The sequence below is a fragment of the Ceratotherium simum genome, chromosome 14 (assembly GCF_057802395.1).
Source record: "Ceratotherium simum simum isolate JZ-2026a chromosome 14, ASM5780239v1, whole genome shotgun sequence".
Taxonomy (NCBI): Eukaryota; Metazoa; Chordata; class Mammalia; order Perissodactyla; family Rhinocerotidae; genus Ceratotherium; species Ceratotherium simum.
This window is the reverse complement of record NC_141913.1, coordinates 4,818,805-4,845,576: the sequence shown is the minus strand read 5'-3', so window position 1 is coordinate 4,845,576 and position 26,772 is coordinate 4,818,805. Positions and strand designations below refer to the sequence as shown.

At 43.8% G+C, this 26,772-nt stretch overlaps 1 protein-coding gene across 1 annotated transcript in view; it reads left to right on the top strand.

The window, feature by feature from the left end:
• Positions 1-17,178, top strand: part of PIEZO2 (piezo type mechanosensitive ion channel component 2) — a 279,368-nt gene extending 262,190 nt beyond the window's left edge. Inside the window, exons 41-48 of the mRNA XM_087439398.1 lie at positions 1,717-1,864; positions 6,126-6,314; positions 6,644-6,736; positions 8,263-8,435; positions 10,077-10,205; positions 11,455-11,534; positions 14,538-14,721; positions 15,818-17,178. Coding sequence (XP_087295524.1) covers positions 1,717-1,864; positions 6,126-6,314; positions 6,644-6,736; positions 8,263-8,435; positions 10,077-10,205; positions 11,455-11,534; positions 14,538-14,721; positions 15,818-16,070 — 1,249 coding nt within the window. The 3' untranslated portion in view covers positions 16,071-17,178. The remainder of the gene's footprint in view (positions 1-1,716; positions 1,865-6,125; positions 6,315-6,643; positions 6,737-8,262; positions 8,436-10,076; positions 10,206-11,454; positions 11,535-14,537; positions 14,722-15,817) is intronic.
• Positions 17,179-26,772: the final 9,594 nt, after the last annotated feature.

Here is a 26,772-nt window from a genome sequence, read left to right as displayed (position 1 = left end):
CACGTCACTCACAGAGGAGAGGCTGGCAACTGAAAGGCATTCTCTTTCCTCTCTGGGGACGGATGGGAGAGGGAGAGTGCTGACAGGCAGCAGTGTCGATCCTCGTGGCCTCTTACAGTGCCTGCCGAAAGAACAGATACGCCTCTTTAAACACCTTTCCAAACTTAGTTGTCACACACCTGGCCAGGATATTTGTTCTAGGTCATCCGCGTGGGTTAATTTTCTATTTCTGTATCCTACATAATCACTGTGATAAAATTGCAGGAGGTAAATAGGTATACATGGTCCTTAAGTATTAATATACTTCTGGGCACAACAGAACAGAATATTTGGAATCTGGACTATTCCAAAATACCTTTGGAATTTTAGATATACAGTAAGTTCATCCATTGAAGAGGAGCATTTGTTCCACCTAATACCAACCCGAATGCCACACAGCTTGCTTGTTCCTGGTAGTAAGTTAGCTACTCAAACAAAGCATATTGGCTCTTCCATATGAGGATTTCAGTGGTAGCATCTCTTCTCTGTTCCCTCGGAAATTATACCATGATGTAGAGGGTCAGCCTGCTCATGGCACTGCTGACTCCTCAGTAGCACAAGACCTGGGGACCGGTGACTTAGTCACAAAAGGGTGTTGAAGGTGCTCAGATGTTGTGAACTGTCATGCGTGGAACGGTGTTTCACTTAGTGCCATCCCGTGTGGGGGCCTGATATTTCTTCCAGGGGTTGAGTTAGTGTTCACTGAACAAAGCTGAGTAGCACAGGGCGGATTTCTGAGTGGTAACTCAGCTGCTGTGAGGGCCCAGTGATGAACGCAGGTTCTCCAGCTCGGGAGAAGCTCTGTGTCAGTCAGGAAACAAGGAAGAGTCCCCAGACCCGAGAGGAGCCCAGGTCAACCCATTCCCAACTGAAGTACAAGAGGCTAAGCCAGAGTCCCATCGGCCTTAATCTAGTAAGGCCACTGGCTGTGGCCCTCCTGCTGCCGCTCCTGAAGACATGTGCGGCTCCATCTCGCTTCTCTCATTTGCCCTCTTCTTCCACTTACCAAGTGAATAGTCTTTCCTAGCTCATTCAGCAGCAAAGCCCCAATAATTCAATCATCCTATGACCAACAAATTCTCATAACATAAACAAATAAATGTTTAAAAAAGTAAAATTCTGGTTATTTGTAGATGATATGATCTTATATAGAGAAAATTCTAAAGACTCACCCAAAAAACTGTTGGAACTAATCAACAAATTCTGTAAAGTTGTAGGATATAAAATGAACATACATAAATCAGTTATGTTTCTATATGCTAACAACGAGATCTGAAAAAGAAATAAAGAAAACTCTCCCATTCACAATAGCACCAAAAACAATAAAGTACTTTGAAATACATTTAACCAAATAAGTGAAAGATTTATACGGTGAAAACTACAAGACTGATGAAAAATTGCAGAAGACACCTTCAAACTTCTTTAAAAAGGGAATCCCAATTTGTTAAAGCCATCAGCCAAAAAAAAAAAAAAGGAATGGAAAATACCAAAACCTATGTTGGATTTATAATGAAAGTCAGTTGTATTCCAAGTTGGATTTCACCATAAAGGTCACCTTGAGAATTTTCTTAAGTCACAAGGGCTAAAACAATAAGGAACTCCACGAGCCCCCAGGGTTGGCCGGGTGAGGAGGGCCATCCCACAACTGTCTCTCTAACAAGGCATGGTTTCTGCCAGGTTCCGCCTCGTTCCGTTTTTGACTGAGCTGAGGGCCGTGATGGACTGGGTGTGGACAGACACGACCTTGAGCCTCTCCAGCTGGATCTGTGTGGAGGACATCTATGCTCACATATTCATCCTGAAGTGTTGGCGGGAGTCAGAAAAAGTAAGCCAATAAAAATGCCTTATCCCTGCTTGTTTCTCTTGGATACAGGCTGGTTATAAGATTAATGTGAACTTCTGCGAGTATTGTGGCCAAATAAGTGGAGACAGGGGGCAAAAACTACCAAGACCTATAAAAGTCCCGTTGATTTCCACCCTGCTGGGCTTGGGAATTTTGGACTTACTGCTGCCTTAGTCAGCAATAGCATCCAGATGTGTTCTTCTTTTGGCAACTGTACGTTGTAGTTATTTTAAAAAGAAGAATGATATATAGCTGTATGACCCAATAATTCTTAAATGGCTCCTTTGGGAGCAGGAGAGAATGTGGTATGGTAGAGAGCAGTGGGGTCAGGTGGCCTGGACTCAGGCTCATCCTCTGATTCACTCTTTGATGAGGGACAATCTAACCTCTGTGCAAAGGAAATTGAAGTGCAAATATTTTCTTATTCTGCTACATTGAATGTTAAGGTTTAAATATGCATAGAATTACTATTATTTATTGGATTTTTCAGAACTTCAAGTTTTGAAACAGGAGACTGTTGCATAATAGCAATAGAAATACCCAACAAACATGAGCCAAGGTGGTATGAAATGTGCTTTTTCCTCATCTCGAGAATACCTTCTTTGGAAAAGTCTTCTCCACTCCGTATAATTTCTGGTGTGTTCTGTAGCTTCTTCTGGGAATTTCAGCTTTAAAGTCATGGGGCCCATTGTACTGTGGCCTCTGTGTTTGTGGGGTTTGTGGGAGTGAAGAAGATGGGGACTGACAGTATACTTAAAATCATACTAGCTTGTCCTGATTTTTAAGGAGAGCAAGAGTTGAGATATGACAGAATATGAGAGCCAGTCTACCAAAGGGACATTGAGGGTAACAATCAAGGTAACAATGGGTCTGGTAATCATGACATATAAGGACAAGTAGGAAGAATCAAGACTTATTCAGTCTGAAGTAGAAAACAGTGGGGGGAGGCAAAACTAATAGCTGTTTTTCACTATTGGAAATATTGGAAAATAGACAAAAAATTCAAATTAGTTTGTGAAACTTAAGAAAACAGAATTAAGACAAGTAGACAAAAGCTCCAATAAGTTTCAATGGAACATAAAGAACTTTCTAATACTCAAATCTACCTCATCACGAGTGGGTCACCTCCAAAGGTGGGAGATCTCCCTCCAGTTCCTGGAACCATTCGTTCAACAGGTATTGTATCAGTTGTCCATTGTTGCTAACAAATACCTCAAAACTTAGTGGTTTGAAGATAACCATTTTACCTGCTCACAGTTCTGGGGGACAGCCTTGCCTGGGGTCACTCCTGTAGCTGCCATTTTGGAGGGACCAAGCATAGGCAAGGGAAAGGCAAGAGAGAGAATCAGTTCAAGAGAGGCAAGTCAAGAGGATGATTTCAGAACGAGAGGGTCTGAACCTCTCTGAGATTGTAAGCAAAAGACCAGGAGAAAAATGAAAAGTAAAAATTCTTATATCAGAGCCAAAGGAGGAAGGTCCCGATGGGGATCTGGAAAGCATAGAATCAGAGGCGTGGAAAAACGAGTCAGCAGTAGCAAAGAGGAACGGCCATCCTACAGAAAGTTGGAGAGAGAGATGGGCAGTGAACAAACTCATGCCCGATAGCCTGTCTTCTCCATGAGTAGATGAGCTCATCTGTTGAGAACAGGAGTGAGAGATGGCATTCTAAGATCCAGAGCCTGCCCAAAGGGTGGCAGAAATGGGGAGACATTGCTTCCCCTGAATGAACAGGATGGGGGCCCTTTACGGAGGGCTTCTGAGTCAGAACTCAAGTAACTCTGTCACGCAGATGCGGGCCCATTTTTCATGTGAGCAGCTGTGGCTGCCCAGTTCCTCAGCTCATACTCGATTTTCACTGCCTTTAAGCCAACAGGTGACAATGTTCTTAATACTGTAGTGAGGCAGTCATACCCATTGCCCATTCTCCTTATGAAGGACAGGGTCAATCTGGCCTAGAGCGTTAGGCGCTCCCACCCAACAAAAAACTTCCAATTACCCTTTTTATTTTATCTTTAAGAAATAAAAAGCCTCACTTTAACGCATCACCTCTACTTAAATATATACTTCCATCGTAGGCTAAGTTGATGGCTGTTTCAGAGTATCTGCCTTTGAAGTCAGGCATGGTAAAACTTCCTGAGGTATGTAGGCATGTGGGAGGTTGTAGTAAGGGAGTCTAAATGAATCTGGCACTAGTTTCTACTCCATCCTATCAGAGACGAAACATTACCAGTGACAATCACTTGTCGAGTACGAAGCAGAAGAATCAGCTTCTTTTAAAAGTTACTTTTCTTGGGGATTTTTTCCATGTCGAATGTAATATGCTCCTGGGGCTTTATGAATATACTTTGTGAAGTGAGAACAATTTCCTGAAAGACAAACTTAGCATGAACACACACAATAGAGGCCACTCACTCCTAGTCATATTTTACAAAGATCCCCACGCAGCCACTTCCCCAAACACTGTAGGAAGCTGGCTGGAAGTGTAGGCAACAGGAACACAGGACAGAGCTGGCTTCCCCAGGAAGGGGCGGATGGAGCAGCGCGGGACGAGAAGGTGCAATCCCTTTGGAACACGAGGGGGAAAGTGGCCTCACAGTTAGAGACAGGTCCGAAGGTCTTGGCCCTGTTCTCTCCAGGGAGATGCGTGGAGAGGTGTGCAGGAGGACGGAGGAGATGGGTGGGGGTTCTGGGGACTTTGAGATGAGTCTTCAGGAAAGGAACTGGTGTGGTCCCACTTCAGGCAAAAGAAACCGAGGCTGTTCTTGGAAGAGATAAGATAAATCTCCCTTAATTCACACGGCTCTTCCTTATGGAATGCTAGGGTGCTGTTGGAGTGGGAGGGGTGGCCTGTTGTCTAAACGTGCCTCATTGAGAAAATCATGAAAAAGCAAACCTGTATGTGTGTGTATGCGTATAGGTATGTGCATGTGTGCATGTATGTGTATGGATATATATTTAAAATTTTTAAATAGTAGACTCCAGTTTTTCTTTCAAAATAGAAAATTATAACCAACAGTATCAAATTCCAGTGTAAAAATATCAAAATACACTGCTGTGATCTGAACTTCGCACCGCTTTCACAGAGCAGAGTCATCTAGAAGCGTTATCTTCTGTCCCCTGGGTGAATTCTGCTCCCCATCCTGGCTCCGCTCTGCACCCCACTCCACCCACATCCTCTGGTTTCTATGCCCGTCTCTGGTGATCACTGAGTGTCAAGGCTTGTAGAGCCTTTGTAGCAGTGTCCTTTACAGTCCTGGGGGACATCAGTGCTGACTCCCAGCCCTCTCCGAGTTTGTAACCTAGAGCTCAGTGTCTACAGGTAGAATGTAGATTATCTTTCCCTACCTTAATCTACTGAAGTGAGCAGATCCCCGCTGAGGGAGTGTGAGCCCCAGGGTAACTCAGGCCGGGTTGGGGACATCTGATACGTGATGTATGTAGCCTAACCTCCAGGGTAACCCTGGAAGAAAGCAGGTCACTGAGAAGCCACCCAGAAGTAGGAAAGCACATACAGATCTGGTAAAGCAACTTTAATACCAGGCAGCAGAGCTGGCCCCTTCCACCTGTGCACAACCTCCGAGCTCAGTGCTTATCTTTTATAAAGATAAAGCGAATGGACATGACTCCACCCTACCAGAGCAGTGCTCTTGTGCAAGTCCCTTGTGTGACACACACACCTACCCCCCTCAACACACACCTACCCTCCCTCCAACACCACCCCCAGCACAGCACCCAGCGAGGGCCTGTGCAGAATCACAGTGGCCCAGAGAGGGCTCTCTTGACCCTACAGGTCTTAGTGTAGGGTGTGAAAAACACCTTCTGACAACCTGTGTCATGAATCAAATTAAACATGTTTTTCCACCCACCAAGGGTAGGAAGGGGTCAGTTGAAAGGAAATTTAAAGTCAGAAGTTTAAAACCAAATGTCTTTCTCTCCCATGATCCCTTAAAAGCAGAAAGAAGCTCTGTTCAGCAGAGTATTTGATCTGTGGGTCACTGAAAACCATACAGCCGTTTTAAGGAGAAAGGCACTCAGGCCACGGTGGCCCCTCATGGTACCTCCTGGGGGACCTGCGGTGAGCTTGTTACAGCCTCACGTCACCACCTAACTTCCTACCAGGTGGGGACAACGCTGCTCTGCCCGCTAAGCAGAATCAGGACTTCATCCAGCCGCCTCCCCATGGGGAGAGTGTGCGCCCTCCTCCTGGGGCAGTGCTGAGCCTCTGTACACTCTTCTGTTGCAGAGATACCCACAGCCGCGGGGGCAGAAGAAGAAGAAAGTGGTGAAGTACGGCATGGGGGGCATGATCATCGTGCTGCTCATCTGCATTGTCTGGTTTCCTCTTCTCTTCATGTCTCTGATCAAATCTGTCGCTGGGGTGATCAACCAGCCCCTGGACGTCTCGGTCACAATCACCCTGGGAGGGTACCAGGTAACGGCTGTGCACTTCTCTCGTCCCACCACCTGCTGGCCCCTTCCCTGACACAGGGCTCTTTCCTGATGACCACCTATGGGACGTGTGGTTAGGTGTTGCAGGTCCATATTTCCCACATCAATTTTGACTGGTCACCCAATGTGTGATGTTTGTAACAAGGTGCACAAGACAGTGAAAGAATAGTTCTGTCCCGGTTTTGAGAGATCTCTGTGGCTAGTTGCCTTTGGGTACTCAGTGGGTGATATACATGTAAATGGTTTTCTTTAATCCAGGATGCAGAGAACAGCTTCAGAATATTGACGACACTGTATATCTTTGTTTTTCAGCCTATTTTCACGATGAGTGCCCAGCAAAGCCAGTTGAAAGTTATGGACCAGCCAAAGTTTAATAAATTTGTGAAATCTTTTTCTAGGGACACTGTAAGTAAATGCATATAACAGATCTCTATGAAGATCTTTCATCTAGGCGAGCTTCCTGGTTGTCATATGAGTCACAATCTGCCATGCCTGTGATGGGGGGAAGGACCTTTCAGGGATTATCAATTATGCCCAGCAGATTCCTGGCCACCTGGCACTTTGATAGTCTAAGACGTTATGTCTATATGGACGCAGTGTTAACAAACATAATCTTAATTCAGAACATTTTATTCTAAGCACAACAGATGTTGATTCTTTTAAAAATTTTTTAAATTTTTTAACTGTGGTAGATATTGATCCCTTTGACTGGTGGGTCTACCCTGGGAATCTATCCAAAGGAAGGAATTCAAAATATAGGAAAGCTCTGTGCAGGTACCTGCTCGTGAGAGTATCTTCTGTGGTAGTGAAAACCGGAAGCCACTTGAGGGTCCAACAAGTGGGAACTGGTTGAATAAATCACAGCAGGTATATCGAATGGATTTGATTGGCACTGGCTTCCAGGGCAGTCAGCGGAGGAAAAGGGGCTACCACTTTTTATTTTATTTACATGCCATGTTGTCTGAATATTTTCCAAGCAACTTCTTTTGTAATGAAAAATAATCATTACAAAAACTATACATGGCATGAAAATTTTTCAAGATAAAACAAACGAAAAAGGAGACACACTGTTATTTTTAAAATGATAAAAAATCAGATATACATTCCCTACTGCATAAAACAGTGATAATATTCTGGTGGTGGAGTTGTGGCTGATGTTATTCTTTTCTCTACACTCCACACTTTTGATAATATGATAACATGAGTTTTCATAATTAAAATTTGCTTTACCAGTAATGCTTTTATTTATTTATTTATTTGGTGAGGAAGGAAGATTGTCCCTGAGCTGACATCTGTGCCCATCTTATTCTATTTTGTATGTGGGATGCCACCACAGCATGGTTTGATGAGTGGTGTGTAAGTCCACACCCGGGATCCAAACCCGCGAAGCCCCGGGCCCCCGAAGCCGAGTGCACGAACTTAACCGCTATGCAACAGAGCCAGCCCCAATAATGCTTTTTATTTAAAGAAAGTGATTAGGCAAACTTTTCTCTTTTGTAAAATTGTCGGCCTATAACGCACAGTGTCAAAACTAATCTTGAGGAATGAGCAGCTATGGGGACAGGTCCAGGATGTCCTGGGTGGGTTAAATTTGACTCTCTCATGAGAGGGCCGTTCCCCAATAGTTGATAGATCTCCTTCTTGGTGGGGAGGAAAAGCGACAATCGTCTGATTTTTCTTTACTGTTTAACTGGAATGACTCCATAACTACATTTCTGTGGAAACACCACCACTGGGTCTGGCTATGTGACTGCACATGCCTGTGGGAACATAGTTAGTACAATGGAGCACCAAGGCAGTCCATTACAGAGATCTTCCTTTCATAGGAAGAAGTCCTCTCTGTGCAATCAGTTACAAGGCAGAGTGATCACTCTCTTCATACATCATCATGTATGTGATCTATTTATGCATGTATATTTGTGTGCATACAGGGTGCCATGCAATTTCTGGAAAATTATGAAAAAGAAGACATAACAGTAGCAGAACTGGAAGGAAACTCAAATTCTTTGTGGACCATCAGCCCTCCCAGTAAGCAGAAAATGATACAGGAACTCATGGACCCCAATAGTAGCTTCTCTGTTGTTTTTTCCTGGAGTATTCAGAGGTAGTTACTGTGCTTCCATGCATAATTTCTCCCTTTCCCCCATCTAAACTTGGGGCAGGGGTGGGGGTAGAAGGATAGAAAAATTTGATTAATGTGGATCTTGGTTGACATTACATCTTGGGAGCATCCATTCTAAAGTTAACTTTTTTTTTTTTTTTGTGAGGAAGATTAGCCCTGAGCTAACGTCTGATGCCAATCCTCCTCTTTTTGCTGAGGAAGACTGGCCCTGGGCTAACATCCGTGCCCATCTTCCTCTATTTTATACCGGACGCCGCCACAGCATGGCTTGACAAGCGGTGCATCGGTGCACGCCCAGGATACGAACCTGGAAACCCCCGGCCGCTGAAGTGGAGAGCGCACAATTAACTGCTACGCCACCGGGCCAGCCCCTAAAGCTAACATTTTTATTTATTAAATAATCATTTGCCTGAGAATCACTGGCAAAACTAAGAACTTCTTAGTTTTCCTTTTTTTGTATTAACTTCAGTTTTGAAAGAGAGGCTGGCAATGAGTTCTGCGAACATGAGAGAGAGACAGAAAGAAGAGAAAGATGGTAATGGTTATAAAATGAAGCAGTCTGGGTGAATTGTAAGATTTCCCTGAAAAGTTGAAGTTTGGTCTTAATAATAAAGAATTTGCAGCCTCTGGAACCTCGGATTCTGACTCCATGCCTTCTCCATGGGGGAAGGCCTCGCAGATCTTTTCTCCAGGTGTGGGGTGTGAGAGCAGCTTGGCAGTCCCGGGATGGGGAGAGCTGGGGAGATTCCTTTCCACCTAACCTAAGCCGATGGCAGCATGCGGCCACTGCTTCTCGTTTAGACAGAGCACATCTTAGGAACGTTCTTGCATCCAACACGTCCAGCTGGATGTGTCAGTAGAGCCGCTTGGGGGCCTCGATGCATACAGGAGCTAATGAGAGTAGTTTCTCTCATCACAGTCCTGTGACCCGGACTCTGGGCAAGCTTATTTGGACAGGCAAGGGATAGGTTCATTTGGGTCCACAATGCCAGTTTCTAGGTTGGAGTTAATAAAGAATCATGATAGATGGAGAAGAAGCCTTCTGCAATCTACAGTGAATTCACAAGGAAACAGTAAAGAATATTTCAGAGGGAGCTGTTCAGAATTTGAAGAACTCCTTTTTTAATCTCATTTTCTCCTTTTAAATGTTCCAAATTTCTCACGTGGAATTCCGTACTGCCAAAAATTTACTTCTTGGCCTTTTTCTGAAGAGCTACCAAAAAAAGAACAACAATAGTGAAAATTAAAAATCAACTTCTGATTGAACATTCTTTTTAAAATGTGGACTTTATTAGTCACCATGGGGACTAGCTTCATTGGGTTACTATAAGGAGTTAGGGAAACTCATGTGAGAGCATCAAGACGGTTTCCTGCGAGTCAGGAGGCTCTGTTCCTCGCGCACCTCTGTTCTGAAGGTGTATGTGGCCTTCCAGGGTTGTACTAACTTGGTGTCTAAGTGGCTGGACGTAGATTTAAGGTGGACACACAGGGTTGGGTTGACACTTGTGGATCCAGTGAAAACTTGGTGAGAATAATAAAATGAAGAGTCATCTGAGTTTTTAAATCTCTCTTCCCGACTTCTGAATAATCACTGACATTGAGCTCTTTTTTTCCCCCCCGCAGAAACATGAGTCTGGGTGCAAAAGCAGAAATAGCAACAGACAAGCTTTCTTTTCCTCTTAAAAACACTACGCGAGAGAATATAGCTAAAATGATAGCTGGCAACGACACAGAAAGTTCCAAAACACCGGTGTAAGTTGATTGTTGCTGTTAATACAGCTTTAATAGATGTATGTATTTGGTACCAAATCTCCATCTACACATGCATGTGTGCAAGAACTTCAGTAACTGAGTGAATTTCTGTTTGGAGGGCTCGCTGTGCTGGATTAAAGCAACTCCATTTCTTCCCTCCTACTCTCTGTCCACTCGCATGGGGAGGGTTGATCTCATCTCTGGGTAGCAGACCTTGCTGTATCTGACCCTACTCACCAGAAGCCAGGGAAAGACCCTCTGCGACCCTCTGCCACTGTTATTCTTGCCCCCGGGGTCACTGAATGCCTGGCCAATGAATGGGGGGTGGGAGAAGACAAGGGGTAAAAGGAAATTTTGGGGGCAAAACTACATCTTAACATATTATCCTGCCATACAAATACTCCACTTCAAACAAATCCTGCCTACAACTTTGGATTCTTTTAATTATCAAACAAATCCAAACTGTGATGTGTAGATTCTGATAGGAGAACTAGCAAGAGAAAAAAATGCTTTTGGCGTAAAACTACTAAACGCAGTATTCCCAGCTTCCCCCGGCCCTTGCCCAGGCTGTCCTCCAGTCTGCCCGGGCCCTGTTATAATGCGGTGACAATAGGAACCACCGTGATGCAGTCCTCAGATGTGTCCCCAAGACGGCCTTTGTTAATCCCTAAAGTGGAAGGGCCCTTGAAAACAGTCAAATCCCCCTATCATTCCGCAGGCGAGAACACAGGTCTGGAAAGACGGAATGGCCTCAGGTCACTCAGCTCGTCCACCGCAGAGGCAGGATAAGGTCGAGGTCGCCAGGTCTCCTCTCGACCCTCACTCTGCGTGAGATCAACTCATGCAGTCCACTTGATTATGGATAGTTTTAAAATCCTAAAAATTAAAATGAGAACAGTGCTCAATGTGATTGATAAGAGTTATAGGATCCTGGCAAGAAAGACAGCCCTTGCTTCAGACACAGTCACAGACACGGGAAAATGTTTGTAGCAGGTTTTAAGCCATTAACTAGCTGGTATACAGAGTTTACATGAGTATCTGGATAGAACCTGGTGAATTTGCTCAGCCTCAGAGAATTCTGATTATAATGGAGACCCATAAATTATGATGACTACATGTTGTGTAAATGTGTGAAGACTCTCACCATTATTTGTTTGATATGAGGTCAAAAATAGCAACAAAAAAAATCAACTTTATGTGAGTAAACCGACTAAAACTTAATTACCTCTTTTTTTGTCCTAATGCACAGGACTATAGAAAAGATCTACCCATATTACGTGAAAGCGCCCAGTGATTCTAACTCAAAACCCATAAAGCAACTTCTGTCTGGTAAGAACAAGGAGGAATTGTTTCAGAACTTTTTTTAGTCCTTATTTTATTCAGCTTCTACCATTGCATTTTCAGCCTTCATCGAGCTCCTTTCCAGTTTCTTTCCCTGTGTGACGTGGCTTGCAAGAAGCCTAAGACTGCTGGCTGCATTCACCAGCCAGAAGGAGTCATTTACTCATCCAGGAGCCATATTCTTCATTTTCTTTCTTTCACTGTTATAGAATGCAATTGACTTAAATTCATGTTTAGTGACTTATGTTACTGATTAATCAGTCTCTTTACTTGTTTCTGTTAGCAACCATATTTTTGGCTGAAAACTGTCTCATACAGTGTTAAATATGAAGGCCCCCCCAATAAGAACAATAAAAAGATAGTAGGAAATATACTTGATTCAGCCTAAGGGTGATTAACTATCAATAGTACTACTCGAGAGACAGTGTCTTCTCAATTTAACAGTGATGGTAGTGAATTGGTAATTTTAGATTATTTTAATTAGAAAGCATTGTGTGACTTAATCAGTTACCTGGAGCAGAGTAGATGTATACATCTGGTAAAGGTAGAAGGACAGTGCAGTTATCCAGCTCATGTTCATTCATTGCCAACGTGGATCACTTACTGTCGCCAGGCCATGTGCCAGACCTGGAGACCAGGCTCTGCATGGCTCACGTTTAGCTGGAAAGATAGAGATGTAAATAAATAGTTAGAATCCCCCATGGAGATTGCCAGAAATACAGGCAGAAAAGAAGGCTGGAGGATAGCACTGGCTGGAGCCCACATCTGTATGCTCTTCTTCCTCAACAGTAAAAACATATGTCTTACAAGGTAATTGCAAGATGCATTAAGAACTTGGTACAGTCATCCCTCGGTATCCATGGGCGTTTGGTTCCAGGACCCTCGAGGACACTAAGGTCCACAGATGCTCAAGTCTCTTATATAAAATGGTGTAGTATTTGTGTATAACCTACCCACATCCTCCTGTTTACTTTAAATCATCTCTAGATTACTTACAGAACCCAATACAAGGTAAATGCTGTGTAAATAGTTGTTATACTGTATTGTTTAGGGAATAATGACAAGGAAAAAAGCCTGTACATGTTCAGGACAGATGCAACAGTCGCAGGCCTTTCTATCTGCTGTCGGTTAACTCCGCAGATGCAGAACCTGGGGATACAGAGGGCCCACTGTTTTCCCTTTCAGTCTGGAATAGTTCTAGAAATGTTTAGTTTGACAGTACAGATTGCTCCACAATCAGTCATTCCTCCTGAAACAATTCTGTCCCTGAACAGGCTTTTCCCTGCTGCTTTATCTCAGCAGAATATCTCCCATTGCCTTCCCAGCAGACCCCAGCCTGCTAGGAGCCACACTTTCAACCTCCTTCCTCTTCTTGGCAAAACATCTTGTATTTTCACAGGCACCTTCTTTCTTCCCTTCAGCCTCAAAGAAAGATGTATCCTCTCTCCCTTGCCAGGTCAGCCTCTCCCTGTGCCCTGGGTCCCATCCCTTCCCTGCCTTCATCCCAGCAGCATCCTTTATCTGCCTCCTCTTTGACCAGTTCTGTCGCTCTCCCCACACTAGCTTGTCTGCCTGTGAGTGATCTGAATTCCAACCTCCATAGTCCCTGTTCCCCAGACCACATGGCCTTGGTGCTCTCAGATCCTGCCTACAGCTTTTCTGATGAGCTTCACTGAGCTATTTCTGATCTTCACCATAAGGTATATTTAGCATAGGTTGCTGGTTATCACCAGTTTATGAGTGAGGAAACTGAGGCTCAGGGTGTGAATTACTCAAGTGAGGTTATACAACCAGTATGTGAAAGAACCAGATCGAAACCTGGCCTATCTGGGCCCCAGGCCAGATTTCCCCTCAGAACTGTCTCTAGACGTCAGAACCAAAGTTTTCCTGTTCTTGAATGTTCTGAGTGGTTCACATTCTTCCTGGGCAAGGACTTTATCTTTCCCAGTCTCCTGCATTTCCTCACTCTCCTTCACCCATCCATCCATCCATCCATCCATCCATCCAACAAACAGATGTTTCTTACCAGGCACTGTCATAGATTCCTCTGATCTAGGAATTTAGCATGAGATAATACAGACATGGTTCCTGCCCTCACAGAGTTTACAACCCACTGCCATGTTTCTCAGTGGAGGCCCTATTATCGTTGACAAGGGTGGCTCTTCTTAGAAAGACCTGTAGAAAGACCTGCAATGTAGTCCTAAGCTTTTTGTTGGCCTTATCTTTTACTATTCTTTCATAATCACCCTATGCTTCAACAAAAGCAATCACTGACCATACATAACGGGGGTTTTCAGAACTTTGCAGAGCTTCATGGCATCAATCCTTGCTGAAAGGGTCTCCTCTGCCCACCCTATCTCCACCTATTGAAGTTCTCACTCAGCAAAACTCAGCTCAGAAGTCATCTCCTCTGAGAAGTCCTCATGGATCTTACCAACCAGAAGCAATCTCTCTAAGCTAACAGACCTTGTCAGTGCAGGTCTTTGAGTGGTTGCCACATGCCCTTAAATTGTGCTCCTGTCCATGGTCTTTCCCATTGAGATAAGGAACCATACTGTATGCAACTTTCTAACCCCTAGCACCTAACAGAGTACCTTCCTCCTAGAAGATAATCAGTAAATCCTGGTAATGTGAATGAATCAGTCAATTCAATCAAGAGTCGGCGATTTGGATTTTTAAATGTCTAGTTAGTTGTTTAGAACTATCAGCAAAGATGGTCAGGTGATGGGTCTTCCACTCTCCAGCTGTGATTTGGCTGCCATGCACATGTAGTGACCATGACTGACCTCTTTAGTGACAAACAGACACCCCATACACCTCTAAGGCCCACTCTTCCTTTTCCACTTGCATTGTTAGCATGTCCAAATGTCCTTCTCATCCTGGAACCATATGCTATGAAGGGTAACCAGGTTTTGTCATCCGAGAACTGTTGATGTACATTAAATTCTAAAATTCTCAAGCTAACTTGATTTTATTTTTCTCCTCTTCCAGAAAATAATTTCATGAATATCACCATCATTTTGTCCAGAGACACTTCAACTAAATCTAACAGTGAGTGGTGGGTTCTCAACCTGACTGGAAACAGAATATACAACCAGCATGCTCAGGCCTTGGAGCTGGTGGTCTTCAATGACAAAGTCAGCCCCCCTAGCCTGGGGTTCCTGGCTGGCTATGGGTAAGGACTCATTTAATGGTTAACAGTTACAGGAGTCTACTTCTGTGTCATATCAAGTTGAGGATGGGAAGCCTTTTGTCTTCTTAGAGTTCTCGAATTTTATAGTTGAAATATTAAAATTCACATATCCTTGGCCCTTCATTTAAAAAAATAAGGAACCAGTGTCCTGAAGAAGTCAAAATGCCTTGTGTGAGTCACAACATTAATAACAGTACTGGAAGCCATATTTTCAGCTTCTTAACTCTACACTTTCCTATTACGGCATAGTTTGATGCAATTCAGTGTTTAAACTTAGAAATTGGCATAGGGTCTCTTTTCTGCTTACATTTACTTCTGACCTTAGCAGATATAGGATCACTTAGAAATCACAGTTTTTGATATGTCCAATGTTACCATTTTACCACATTCTGAGTCTTAAATCTTAGGACACACACATCTCCTAGAAGACACAAATAGAAAGTTTTCTGTTTCCCAGAAAGAGCCTCTTAAGAAATCATTGTCTATCTAGAATTTTATTATAAAAATGAATCTCCATACAGTGACAGATGGCAATTAGACTTGGGGTGGTGAACACAATGTAGTCATTGAAATTGAAATATAATGATGTCCACCTGAAATTTATATAATGTTGTAATTATATTACCTCAATAAAATTATGTTACCTCAATAAAAAGTTGAATCTCTGAGAAAGACAGTATTGTTAAAGTGAAAAGTGCTAGGTATGAAAAGTATATATGGTGCAGATGCATTTCTACCAAATACAATATGTGGTCTATGCATAGAATATATGCAGAAATCCACCTGAGGTTCATACATGAAACCATTAGCGTTATTTCCAGAATGTGAGATTTCATAGGACTTTGATTTTTCATGTCTTATAGCTTTGTAATGTGTAAATTTTTTTTCAAAGAACGTAAATTATCTTTTTAATCAGAAAAAAGTGAATGTTTTCACCAAAGGGAAAAAATTTAAGCTTTGATAAGTTTATCGTATCTTCTATGAAGTTTGAGGGAAAATGTTATTATTTTTTCTTTTAGATACGTTCTATTAACCATATTTAACTGTTAAGTACAATTTCTACTTAATTTTTTTTCAGTATCATGGGACTGTATGCTTCAGTTGTCCTCGTGATTGGGAAGTTTGTCCGTGAATTCTTCAGTGGAATTTCTCACTCCATCATGTTTGAAGAGCTTCCAAATGTCGATCGAATTTTGAAGTTGTGCACAGATATTTTTTTGGTTCGAGAGACAGGGGAACTGGAACTAGAGGAAGATCTCTATGCCAAATTAATATTCCTGTACCGTTCACCAGAAACCATGATCAAATGGACCAGGGAAAAAACAAATTGATACCTTAGGACACAGACTGCAAATCAAGTTAACATTTGAATTTTCAAAAAAAAAAAAAAGCACAATATTCTCATAAGAGCTAAACATTTCTAGTTCGATGGAAATGGTTTCTCTTCTGGCAGGTGGCCAAAAGGAGTCAACTTCCTTTTGCAATCAAGCTACCTTGCAAGTTAAGGCGCTATTGAAAAAGTTATTTGTAATTCCATTTCTCTGCAGTCAGGGCTACTTGCTTTATGTTTAGTCAACGGTGTCTTGCATTCTGATTGACTACGTGAAGGAATCATTGATGGGTCTCTTCCCTCAGAGAAACAGAAGAGAGGGAGAACGAAGAGGAGAGACTCCCGTGTTCTCCCGTGCAGGGCCCGTGGCCCCTCCTGCAGAGATGCTGTGATGCAGTATACAGCGCTCTGTCGCCAAAGGGGAGGCTGCTGTGAGGAGAACAGATGGGCCTCAGCACACCCCGAAAGGCAGCAGCAATAGCAGGCTGAAAATTCCTGAACAATTCTGAGGGGAGAGAGACAGGGAGCCGATGGCTGTGAAGACGCCAGTGGAAGGATAAGCCTCATTCTAAGCAAAAAGTGATATTAGCGACACTCTTACTGCCTTATCTGAACTGAAGACTCATAAGAAATCTTTCCATTAAACACCAGTGACGTCTCAGGAAAAAAAAGCAGCAAAACAAATATGTGGACCTCGGCTTTGCTGAGGCCCAGCTGGTGACGCCCGTCAGTGGTGGTGGCTGTTCTGCCTCAGAGAGTGACTGCTCCTCTGAAACACAGACACAGGCAGAAAGATAAACGTGCCCCCACTGGGTGTGGAACGCTCAGACTTTGTAGCTTTACTCACTGAGGTCATGAGCTCTCTTCTGCCTTTCCCCAGCCTTCAACACGCTTTTTCCCATGTCAATGATTTAAGGCAATGGTTTTTCCAGTATGTGACATTTTCCTCCCTGTTTTTCAGGTATATCAAAGAGTTTACATATTCCCATTCACATTTTTACATCCGAGACGGGTTTTTTAAGTTCATAATTATGAAAGAAATATGTATATTGAGCTTGGGGAAATAAAAAATGGCCTTTTCTTAAATTATTATTATTGATAATACAATCTCTTCATTAAATAACAATGTAGCATGAAAATTTATGATTGAAACGTAGTTTTCATTCCATATTAAAATACAGTTTCTGAGAAGAATCATTGAATGGACTAGAATGTGTCAAAAAATGATCCTATGTAGTTTGGGTTCAGGACTGACTTAAAATAAAGCACATCTTGCAAAGTCATTTTAAGAATACCCCTCCTTCTGCCTTTTTTGCATGAAATAGGAAAAGTGATCATTTTCAATACTGTGTACAAGGAGTTAAAAAAATTAACTGAAATAAGAATCCACTTCTTATTGTTTTTATTTATTTTTTCACATGTGCGTTCTCTGTATGAATAATATGAACGGAGACAACTGGTAACAAATTAATTTCCAAAGAGGAAACTATTACAGTGAATATGGATCTTTAAAAAAAATAGCAGAGTTCAAATGACGCCCAGTGTCTTACTAGAGAATTAGTGCGTATTTGTTCTCCACCATGAAAGCCAGCACACTTCCACCCTCCGAAATAAACACTTCAGTCATTTTAACGACAAACTCAGACCACTTAGGGGAACTCTCTGGATCACGTTCTGATTTCCAGACAACAGGAAGAATCACTGCATATTTCTGCTTGTGAATTCTTTCTTTTAAAGACGTCAACAGGGAACTTCCAGAGAGAGTATTACAGCATGTTAAAGGAAAGAGGCAAGTAGGAAGATGCTCCTGAGAAGCAGTGTGAAGGTCAAAGGGCAGCAGAACGGTAATATTCCTCAAGAAAACCGTTTCCCGAGTTCAAGTAAAAGCTTCCCGGTGTGTAAGAGGGAGAAGATAGAAGACAGAAATACAGATATGTAAAAGGAAAGCACTGCGTCCAGGGAGGCGTGTGCTGGAGTGGAAATCACAGAGGATGAGGCGGCGGCGGCTTCTAGGCCCGCTTGGCCACCATCCCATTGGGAGCTGCGGGCCAGCAGGTAGCTTCCCCTCTCGGCCTCATTTATCTGACAAGGAGAAGGGATTGTCAAGCTGTAACCAGCCACAATCTAAGCCTCAAGTGAGTGCCTACCCTGGCCCCGTAGATGCCCCTTATCAGAGTGGCCTGCCACCTTAGATTGGGTTCTCTGGAGAGAGCCTCCGAGGACGGTCACCAGAGGACATTTGGGCCAGTGGTCCTGGGAGTTACAGCAGTCAGGGAGGAAGGCAGGATGAGGCAGCGAGACAGGCTGCCTCGCCATGCAGCCGAAGCTCAGCTTCACCCAACCCGATGGGGTGCTCAGGAGCTGGGGTGGCCCTTCCTTGTCCCGAGTGAAGGCACTGTGTGGATGCAGGTCATTGCCACAGCCACCCGCCGGGCAGGGCTTCCCCTTTGACAAGGCCGTTCCCTGCAGCTGGAGCTTACTGCCTTTGAGGGTCACGGTCGTGACCCATGGGCACCGATGTGTGGGTGTGCAGAGGGCATCCGAGGAGATCTCAGTGTCTATCACCATCTACCCTCGGGCATCTCAGACCCACTGGCTTCTTATAATAAGAGAGTAAGGTCTTATTGCCCTCACCTGAGCAGAGTCAGATGCAGGAGCTGCCGTCTCCGTGTGGCCGCTGTTTCAAGTCCATGTGTGAGCTTCGCTGTCATCCCCTCCACACCATTCTGGATCCCCCTCACCCCTGTTTAGCCCCTCTGCCATCGCACAGCGAGCCTGGTGGGGTGAGCCGGACCCTCAGCTCTGGGGATCTGGTTACCAGCCCTCCGCAGGCCACAGCACTGACCTCTTTATCGTTCAGTCTGGCCATGGAGCACCACCTGGTCCCCCAGGGACCCCCTGAGCACCAGCAGATTCTTCCTACCCAGCTGAATGACCGCAGCCCTCCTTCCGATGGCCCTGGTCAGTCACTCCTGCCCATAAGGTGACCCTGTCCCTTGCCGGAACTGTCTTATTGTCCTAGTTTAGTCATCCTTTCTGAAATAATTACTTTCCTTTTTACACTAGTTTTCAAATTCTGATTTCTATTGTTCTTTAATGTCCTCTGCTATTTTCTTAATTTATTGTAGTTCATTTTGAAATATTGGATTATAGTTTTTGCCCATTTTGTGGGCATATCTTGCTGGTAAACTTTTTCCATGTCTAAGGACCTGATCCTGCCCCTTATTGTTTTTCTACTGATAAGAATTCGGTATTGGATTGAAGCACAGTCATTTTCTGTGGCTCCTGTGTGTGTGACAGTTTTCCTAACTTGGGCGTGCGGGGACAGCTCCTCTGGCTCTGTGGCTTTGAGCCCACTCCTGTGGTTCTGAAGTGTTCACAGACGCACCCTTCACTTCTCAGGCCCCGCTCTGTTCTCCTCGCCTACTTTATATGGGCCCTGTCTTCCCAAGAGTAGCTGTTCTGCTCCATCTCTATTCCCAGCAGCTTCTCCTCGACGTGGATTCTGCACCTGGGAGGCGGTGTCAGCCGGTTAGTTGTAAGAGCTCAGCCCCTGCCCCTGACACTGCCCTCCCTGAGTGGGGTGTGCAAAATCCCCTCTGAGCATGTCCAGGGGTCAGCGTGGCCTGTATGGGCTCCTGATCCCAGCTCTGCCAGACCACCCATTGCCTCTCTCTTCTTCCCCCTGCATAGGGGGCACCCCCACCCGCCCTGGTGCTATCACAGACTCTGGGGTTTCTTCCTGCTGGCCTACTTCTCGCCTGGGGTTTTGGGAGGCAGGGAGGGGATAGAGAGTGATTGAGCGAGCTGCTGCTGCCTTGACCTGCCCTCATTCCTCTAAACACCATATTCAACAGGGAAGAACACATTTAATTTCACAGAGATAACAGTCTTAAATTTCATTGGCTGCTTAAATTAGTTAATTATTTGGCATGACAGTGCTTTCGTGTACTCAGTGTGCACAAATGATTGGTTCTCAGAGCCTACATCGTTTGGACTAAAAGGTATTTCTTAAAAATAAAATATTTTTAATTAAAGCATCATTTTAAGTCGTAAGTATCTGTAGTCATGTTCCCACAACTTTGTATTGATCAGATGTGCCTATTCTTCATCTCTCTTACCAGTATTTTCAAGGAGTGGTTGGTAATCTTCCCTATTGTTTATCTGCTCTCTAGTTATAAATTTCTGCTCCTGTCTTTCTTGTTTCTTCTTTTGCTTACTCGTGTTATTCTTTATTCTTTTCCTGACTTCCTGGGTTGGGTCCAGAGCTCCTTATTTTTCTTTTCTAATGTGAACATTTGAGGCTATATTCACAGTGTTCCAAATCAGAAGTGTAAATTCTACAGACTTACAGAAATCGTCATTTAAAGGTTTAATTATTTAAATATTGTGCACTTATTCAGCTTGTGAACTCTGAATATTACATTTTGGGTTTTATTCCACATGTGCAACCGTGTCAGGCTGGCCTGTCCCAGACCAGTGGCTTCATCAAGGAGGCCTCCTAGCTCCCTCCTGCCCCCACCAGACCCGTGGCTGCGGCATCAGAGCAGACTGTCCCATACATTTTTGTTCTTGAATGACCTGCAAATGCAATCCTTTCAGTTGCTGCGGCTCAGTTTTTGCAATTTGAAAATTGACTAGAACCTCTAGCGCTAGACAGTGGTTATTTTGAATGCAATGAGAAAGATATTAGTATCTTAAAATATTAAATGGTTATCCTTTAGAGTATTGCCTTTTCTAAGCTGTAGTGTTCATACTTCTAAAACCGTCCAAGTTTAGATCTATAGTGAGACTGCGGGACCCTCTGTTTCTTCTGTGGAGGACTGAGCTCTGTCCTAGGGACATTCACAGGTGGGGTCTCACAGCATTCCAGAAGAAAGTCACATGTTGATAGCAGAAGTGGGAACAGAGATGGTGAGGAAAGAGGGGGGAGACACCGAGGGTGCCCATGGGAAGCTGTGGGAAGATGGACTTCCGAGATCATCCTGGGACTCTGGACCGGCTGTTGGCTTTGTTTACAATGTTCGGGAAAAGCCCAAGGAAACAGTTCCTGGCCTCTCTACCCACCCTTCACTGCATCCAAGTGAGCCTGAAGAAGATTGCTGGAAACGAGTGTGGGAGCTGCTAGAATAGCAATGGTAATAGGTAACGCTCCATTAGAACTGGCTCTTCTTGTGATGCGCCAAACCCTGTGCTAAAAGCATGAGGACTCAGAGGTGTAAAGAAGCCTTAGGATGAGCCGGGAATTGACTCGTTTCCCCCAGGAACCCGCCTGCCCTGCAGGAACCCCAGCCTCCTGCTGGCATAGCCTCCCCACTGAAGTCTCCTTCTCTCCAGCCTCTGTCTCTGCCCAGCCTAGGCCTGGTCAGCCCTCCACTACGTCAGTAACGTGAGCACTCCCCCTTCTCAGACCTCACTGGACCCCTAGATTCCCAAACACCTTTTTGGTGTATTTAGTGTCAGGTTAGGTAGTACTGAGCAATTTTTCGTCAAGCCCACCTTTTTGTCTCCTACAATATTTTTTTCCCAGGCAACCAAGTTTCTGGCAGGGAAACGTACCATGAGACACACCCTTTTCCACATGGAGGTGTCGCTGAATTTCTCAAGTAATGGGAGAAAGAGGGCAATAGAGGCAACCCTCCCTCTACACCTCACCCGGCTTTCTCTCAAGCCACTTGCTCTGAGGTCAGAAGGCCAGGTGGCTGCAGAACCTTGGACTCTTCTAATAAGCACAGAGCATAAGAGAACATCCCTGGTCTGAAGTGCCACCCAGGTCAAATGTGGGTAATTGAACAACCTTCCAAGGAGTTATAGGATCTCTCAGGTTTCTTTTTTAACCTAAGAATCTGATTTTTGTGCTTGATGGACTGGTCTTTCCATATTCCTTGACAATCTCATAAGTTAGCTCAGATAAACAAAATAATGCTACAGATATGGGCAATATAGAAGAATATTACTGTTATAGGATCGGTGACTTAATTTACTACATCCTGATGTTCTGACTTCTGTTAGGATCAATGACTTAATGGACTACATTCTGGTGTGAGGACTTTTCTATCACAATCAAAATGAGCCTGGGGGAACATGTCTGATGTTGACAGTTGGCTAAATCTTATACTGCCCTTAACCAGTCACCCCATTTCACTGACACTAACAGTGAGCATGCACTCCTCAAAGCCAGTACTGTGGAAGGGAAGACAACCTCCACCCGGCTCCTGTCCCGGGGGAAACTCTCGTCCTCTGCTCACCTGGCTAAGCCAAGCCCAGAGTCCCTCCACGGTTAGGTCACTTGCTCTCAACCACACGTAGGAGAAGTGCTTTCCTAAGCCACTGAGATCATTGGCCACCCCTTGGCAATGTCTTCTCCTTGGATAAGCCAAAAGGCAAGAAGAAAAGGGGCTCGATTACTTTCCAGACTGGAGGTTGTCTCTCTGTTCCTGACTGTGGTGGACTTGCCAGAAGAACATTTTTGTGTGCAAGTGAGGGTGGAGTGCTCTCTGACAAGTGGCTCTCTGGTTCCTCCCTCCTTTACTGTGTCTTCTAGAGAAACAACCGCCATGTGTTGACATTTTCATGGGGACAGCCTCTTCACATGGGCTTCACATGGATTATCTCTTTTAGTGTAGCAAACCAAGGGGGAGGGACTGTTTTTCTCATTTTACAGATGAGGAAACTGAGGCACAAAGAGTTTAAATACTTTTCCCCGTGTGACATAGCCAGTGCTCGTAAGCACCCATGCTTCCCGCCATACTTGGAACCACCTTACTTGGAACCAAATCCCCCATATCAATTTCCTAGTTACAAAGAAAATCATCATGATAATAGAGAAGGGGAGATATCTGAAAACCTGGAAGAAGATCATTTTCAAGTAACTTTTTTGCATGTGGAATAAAGTACTGTCCTTAATCTCATGATAAATTATAAAATGCTCGTCTCATTCTTAATCTGTTCTTGTATGCCAGATCTATTTTTCCTTTTGTGTTTGCATGTTTTTGACAAAAGGGTTAGTTGATCAAGATGGAAAAATTAACGTACTTGAGAAATGTGGGTATCTCAAGGTGTCATGGTTTCTACAGGTGTCTATTGAATAAAAGCCACTAGGTGAAATAAACAAATGTTGCTCATCTGAATCAAAGCCCTTCCATCCAGGTATGGGAGAAAGTAACAGGGTAGCAGATCTGAGCCTCCTACTGTCAGACGGCCTCATTTCAGAGATGGTGGACTGCTGCCTGGAGAATGGGGTCAGTCCACTGTCATGATGGATTAGACATGGTGGCCACGGTCACTACTTCACGTTCTTGCTGGACGTGCTCCCTTTCAGCCCACCAGACCTCTACCACTTCTATCGTGCTTTAATATCTAGGCCTTTCTCCTTACTACTCCCGCAAAAAGCCTTAAATCTTTTACAACTACATCCTAGTAATGGACTACTAGTCTCCAGTCTGGCAACGAGAACCCCGTGAGATCCTACAGGTTGTATGTTCTGGAATTGGTCCTATCAAAGGGTAAAAGCACTAGAATTTGTAGGTGAGGATTTTTAGTATCTTTCAAATGATTAGGCTTTTAGTTTGTCTTTTTTCGAAAATCAGAAAGTTTGAGATTCATAATGGATGTGGTAATTGAATAAATAAAACAGGCATTGTTTTCCTAATAAAGCAGAGATATGGACTGTGATCAGGCTTTTTACCTCTAACATCATGCCTCAGCAACTCCTGCAATTATCCCATAGTGCAACATGCTGATTCTCAACCTTAGCAGCACGCCAGATACTCAAATGGAGTTTACAAAAAATGCAAATGCCCAGGTTTGCATTTATCTCAGGGCTTGTCAACCCAAATCTAAGGATGTGGGGCCTGAGCACGTGGAGTCTTAAAAGCCCAAAGGGTGACTCTAATTTTTCAATAAGGTTGAAATTACTGGTTCTGGAGAACTCTACTCTCATCGAGGTGACATTCTAACGAAAAAAAGAAAAACAAAACAGCAAAAACAAGTACCACATGTTGAGTATTTAGGAATACCCAATAAAGAGCTCCTATTTTGCCTTCTTGGGCTATGAAACAAACTCTGAATCAAGAGGAAAGGGAGGGAAAGATGACAGACTGAAATGTCACCTGTCCCCTTCACAGAAATGAACTCAACATGGACCTAAATATAAAACAAAACTACAAAACTCCTAGAAGACAACACAGGAGAAAACCTAAATGACCTCGAGAGTGGTGATGACTTTTTCAATACAGCACCAAATGCACAATCCATGAAAGGAATAATTGATAAGCGGGACTTAATTAAAATTAAACACTGCTCTGTGCAAGACACTGTCAAGAGAATGAAAAGACAAGCCGCAGACTGGGAGAAAGTGTTCGCAAAAGACACACCTGATAAAGGGCTATTTCTGAAATATACGTAGAACTCTTAAAACTCAACAATAAGAAAATAAACAACTTGATTAAAAAATGTGCCAAAGACATTAACAGACACCACACCAAAGAAGATAATACCGATGGCAAGTAAGCATATGGAAAGATGCTCCACATCATGTGTCATCAGGGAAATGTAAAAAAAACAGTGTTGAGATGCCATCACACGCCTATTAGAATGGCCAATATCTGAACACTGACAACACAAATGCTGATGGGAATGTGCAGCAACAGCAACTTTCATTCATTGCTGGTGGGAATGCAAAATTGTACAGCCACTTTGGAAGACAGTTTGGTGGTTTCTTACAAAACTAAACATACTCTTATCATATGACCCATCAATCGAACTCCTTGATATTTACCCAAAAGAGTTGAAAACTTATGTTCACACAAATATCTGCACATGGATGTTTGTAGCAGCTTTATTCATAATCGCCCAAACCAGGAAGCAACCAAGATGTCCTTCAGTAGATGAATGGATAAATAAACTGTGATATATCCGGTAAATACAATACTATTCAGTGCTAAAAAGAAATGAGCTATCAAGCCATGAAAAAAACAAGGAAAAACCTAAATGCATATTGCTGAGTGAAAGAAACCAGCCTGGAAAGGCTACATATTGTATGATTCCAACTATATGACATTCTGGAAAAAGCAAAACTATAGAGACAGTAAAAAAATCAGTGGTTGCCAATGGTTAGAGGGGAGGGAGGGATAAATAAGCAGAACACAGAGGATTTTTAGGGCAGTGAAAATGCTCTGTATGATACTATAATAGTGGATACATGTCATTATACATTTGTCCACACCCGCAGAATATACAACACCAAGGGTGAACCCTAATGTAAACTATGGACTCTGGCTGATTATGATGTGTCTGTCAATGTAGGTCATCAGTTGTAACAAATGGACCACCCTGGTGGAGGATGTTGATTGATGGGGGAGGCTATGCATGTGTGGGGCAGGGAGTATATGGGAAATCTCTGTACTTTCTGCTCAATTTTGCTGTAAATCTAAAACTGCTCTAAAAGAATAAAGTCTTGATTTGAAAAATGTCACCTGTGATATTGATAAAAGCTCAGCTGGGAGAATGAATTTGAAAGTGAAGAGAGACCAGGAATGCTATGGTGATGATAATCCTCCCCATGGAAAAACCATACAGAGTAGGGGGAAAAAAGTCCTCCCAGTTTTTTGTTCTTTAAACCCCTTAGGCCTAGTCATTAGCCTCTGGCGAGCCTAGCGTGTGGCCGTCCCACTAGAGGGAGGAAGCCAGCCTAGTAGCCCCATCAACCCTCCTGCACCCACATTGGTGGGTCCATCCTTCAAGGCCAACCACACCGATTTTTGGGATGTCCTCATGGGACCTCACGGTCAGTCTCTATTTTGTCCCCAGAAGGTTGTGAAATAGCTCAGAACACTCTATTAATTAGTAATTTCTATACCTAAGACCAAAATTTCAGTCTCTATTCAAACATCACAAACTGTACCCAGGCACTTTGTCCAACGTCACCTACATGAGGCTCTGCCGTGAAATGAAATGACAGTGTTAATATACTTCAGAAACAAAATGCTAATGTGGAAATGTTCCAAATTTAAATATAGACCTCTTCTCATTATTTTTCAGGGAAAATTGAAAGTTAAAATATTAAACCAAGAACCAAAGAACATTAATTAAATTCTCTTACCTTCACGAGTGAAAAATCAAAGAGATTAACGTTGTGCCCCGCCCCCACCACCCCCAGTTTATGACTCTGTCAGTCTCCACCTGAGGCGTTCTCAGCACCTTAGAGGCCTTGCGGTCACCTCAGGAAAGCAGCTTGTGTTGGCTGCACAGCTTCAGTCCTTCAGATGTTAACTCAATTCAACACCACATTTCTGATTGTGCTTCGTTTTTTAAAGAATCCAAAAGTCAGTAGGACCCACAGAACTTGCCTAGACGAACTGAATTTTAAAACATGACAAGTCCCTGCCTCCCCTGTTATCCCAGGCAAAACTATGTGCGCAGAACCGTGAAGAACGTTGCCAAAACCTGGAGCAGAGGCTCACTGGTGCTTGAGTGAAGAGAAACAAGAAAATCCTGTCGGTCCAAGATTCTCTAGGAAGCCAGTCCATGCGGGGCAAGCGGAATCCATGACTGCGACCCTAACTCAGTGGAGAGACATGGCCCGGTGGGGGGCTAACCTTGGCTTGCTGCATTTGCCATACTGGGGAGACACCCACGTTTGCGTCCTGCCCCCGCTCTAAGAGAGACGAGGCTGCCAGGGAGCAGGGCTGCCTTCCTGCGGA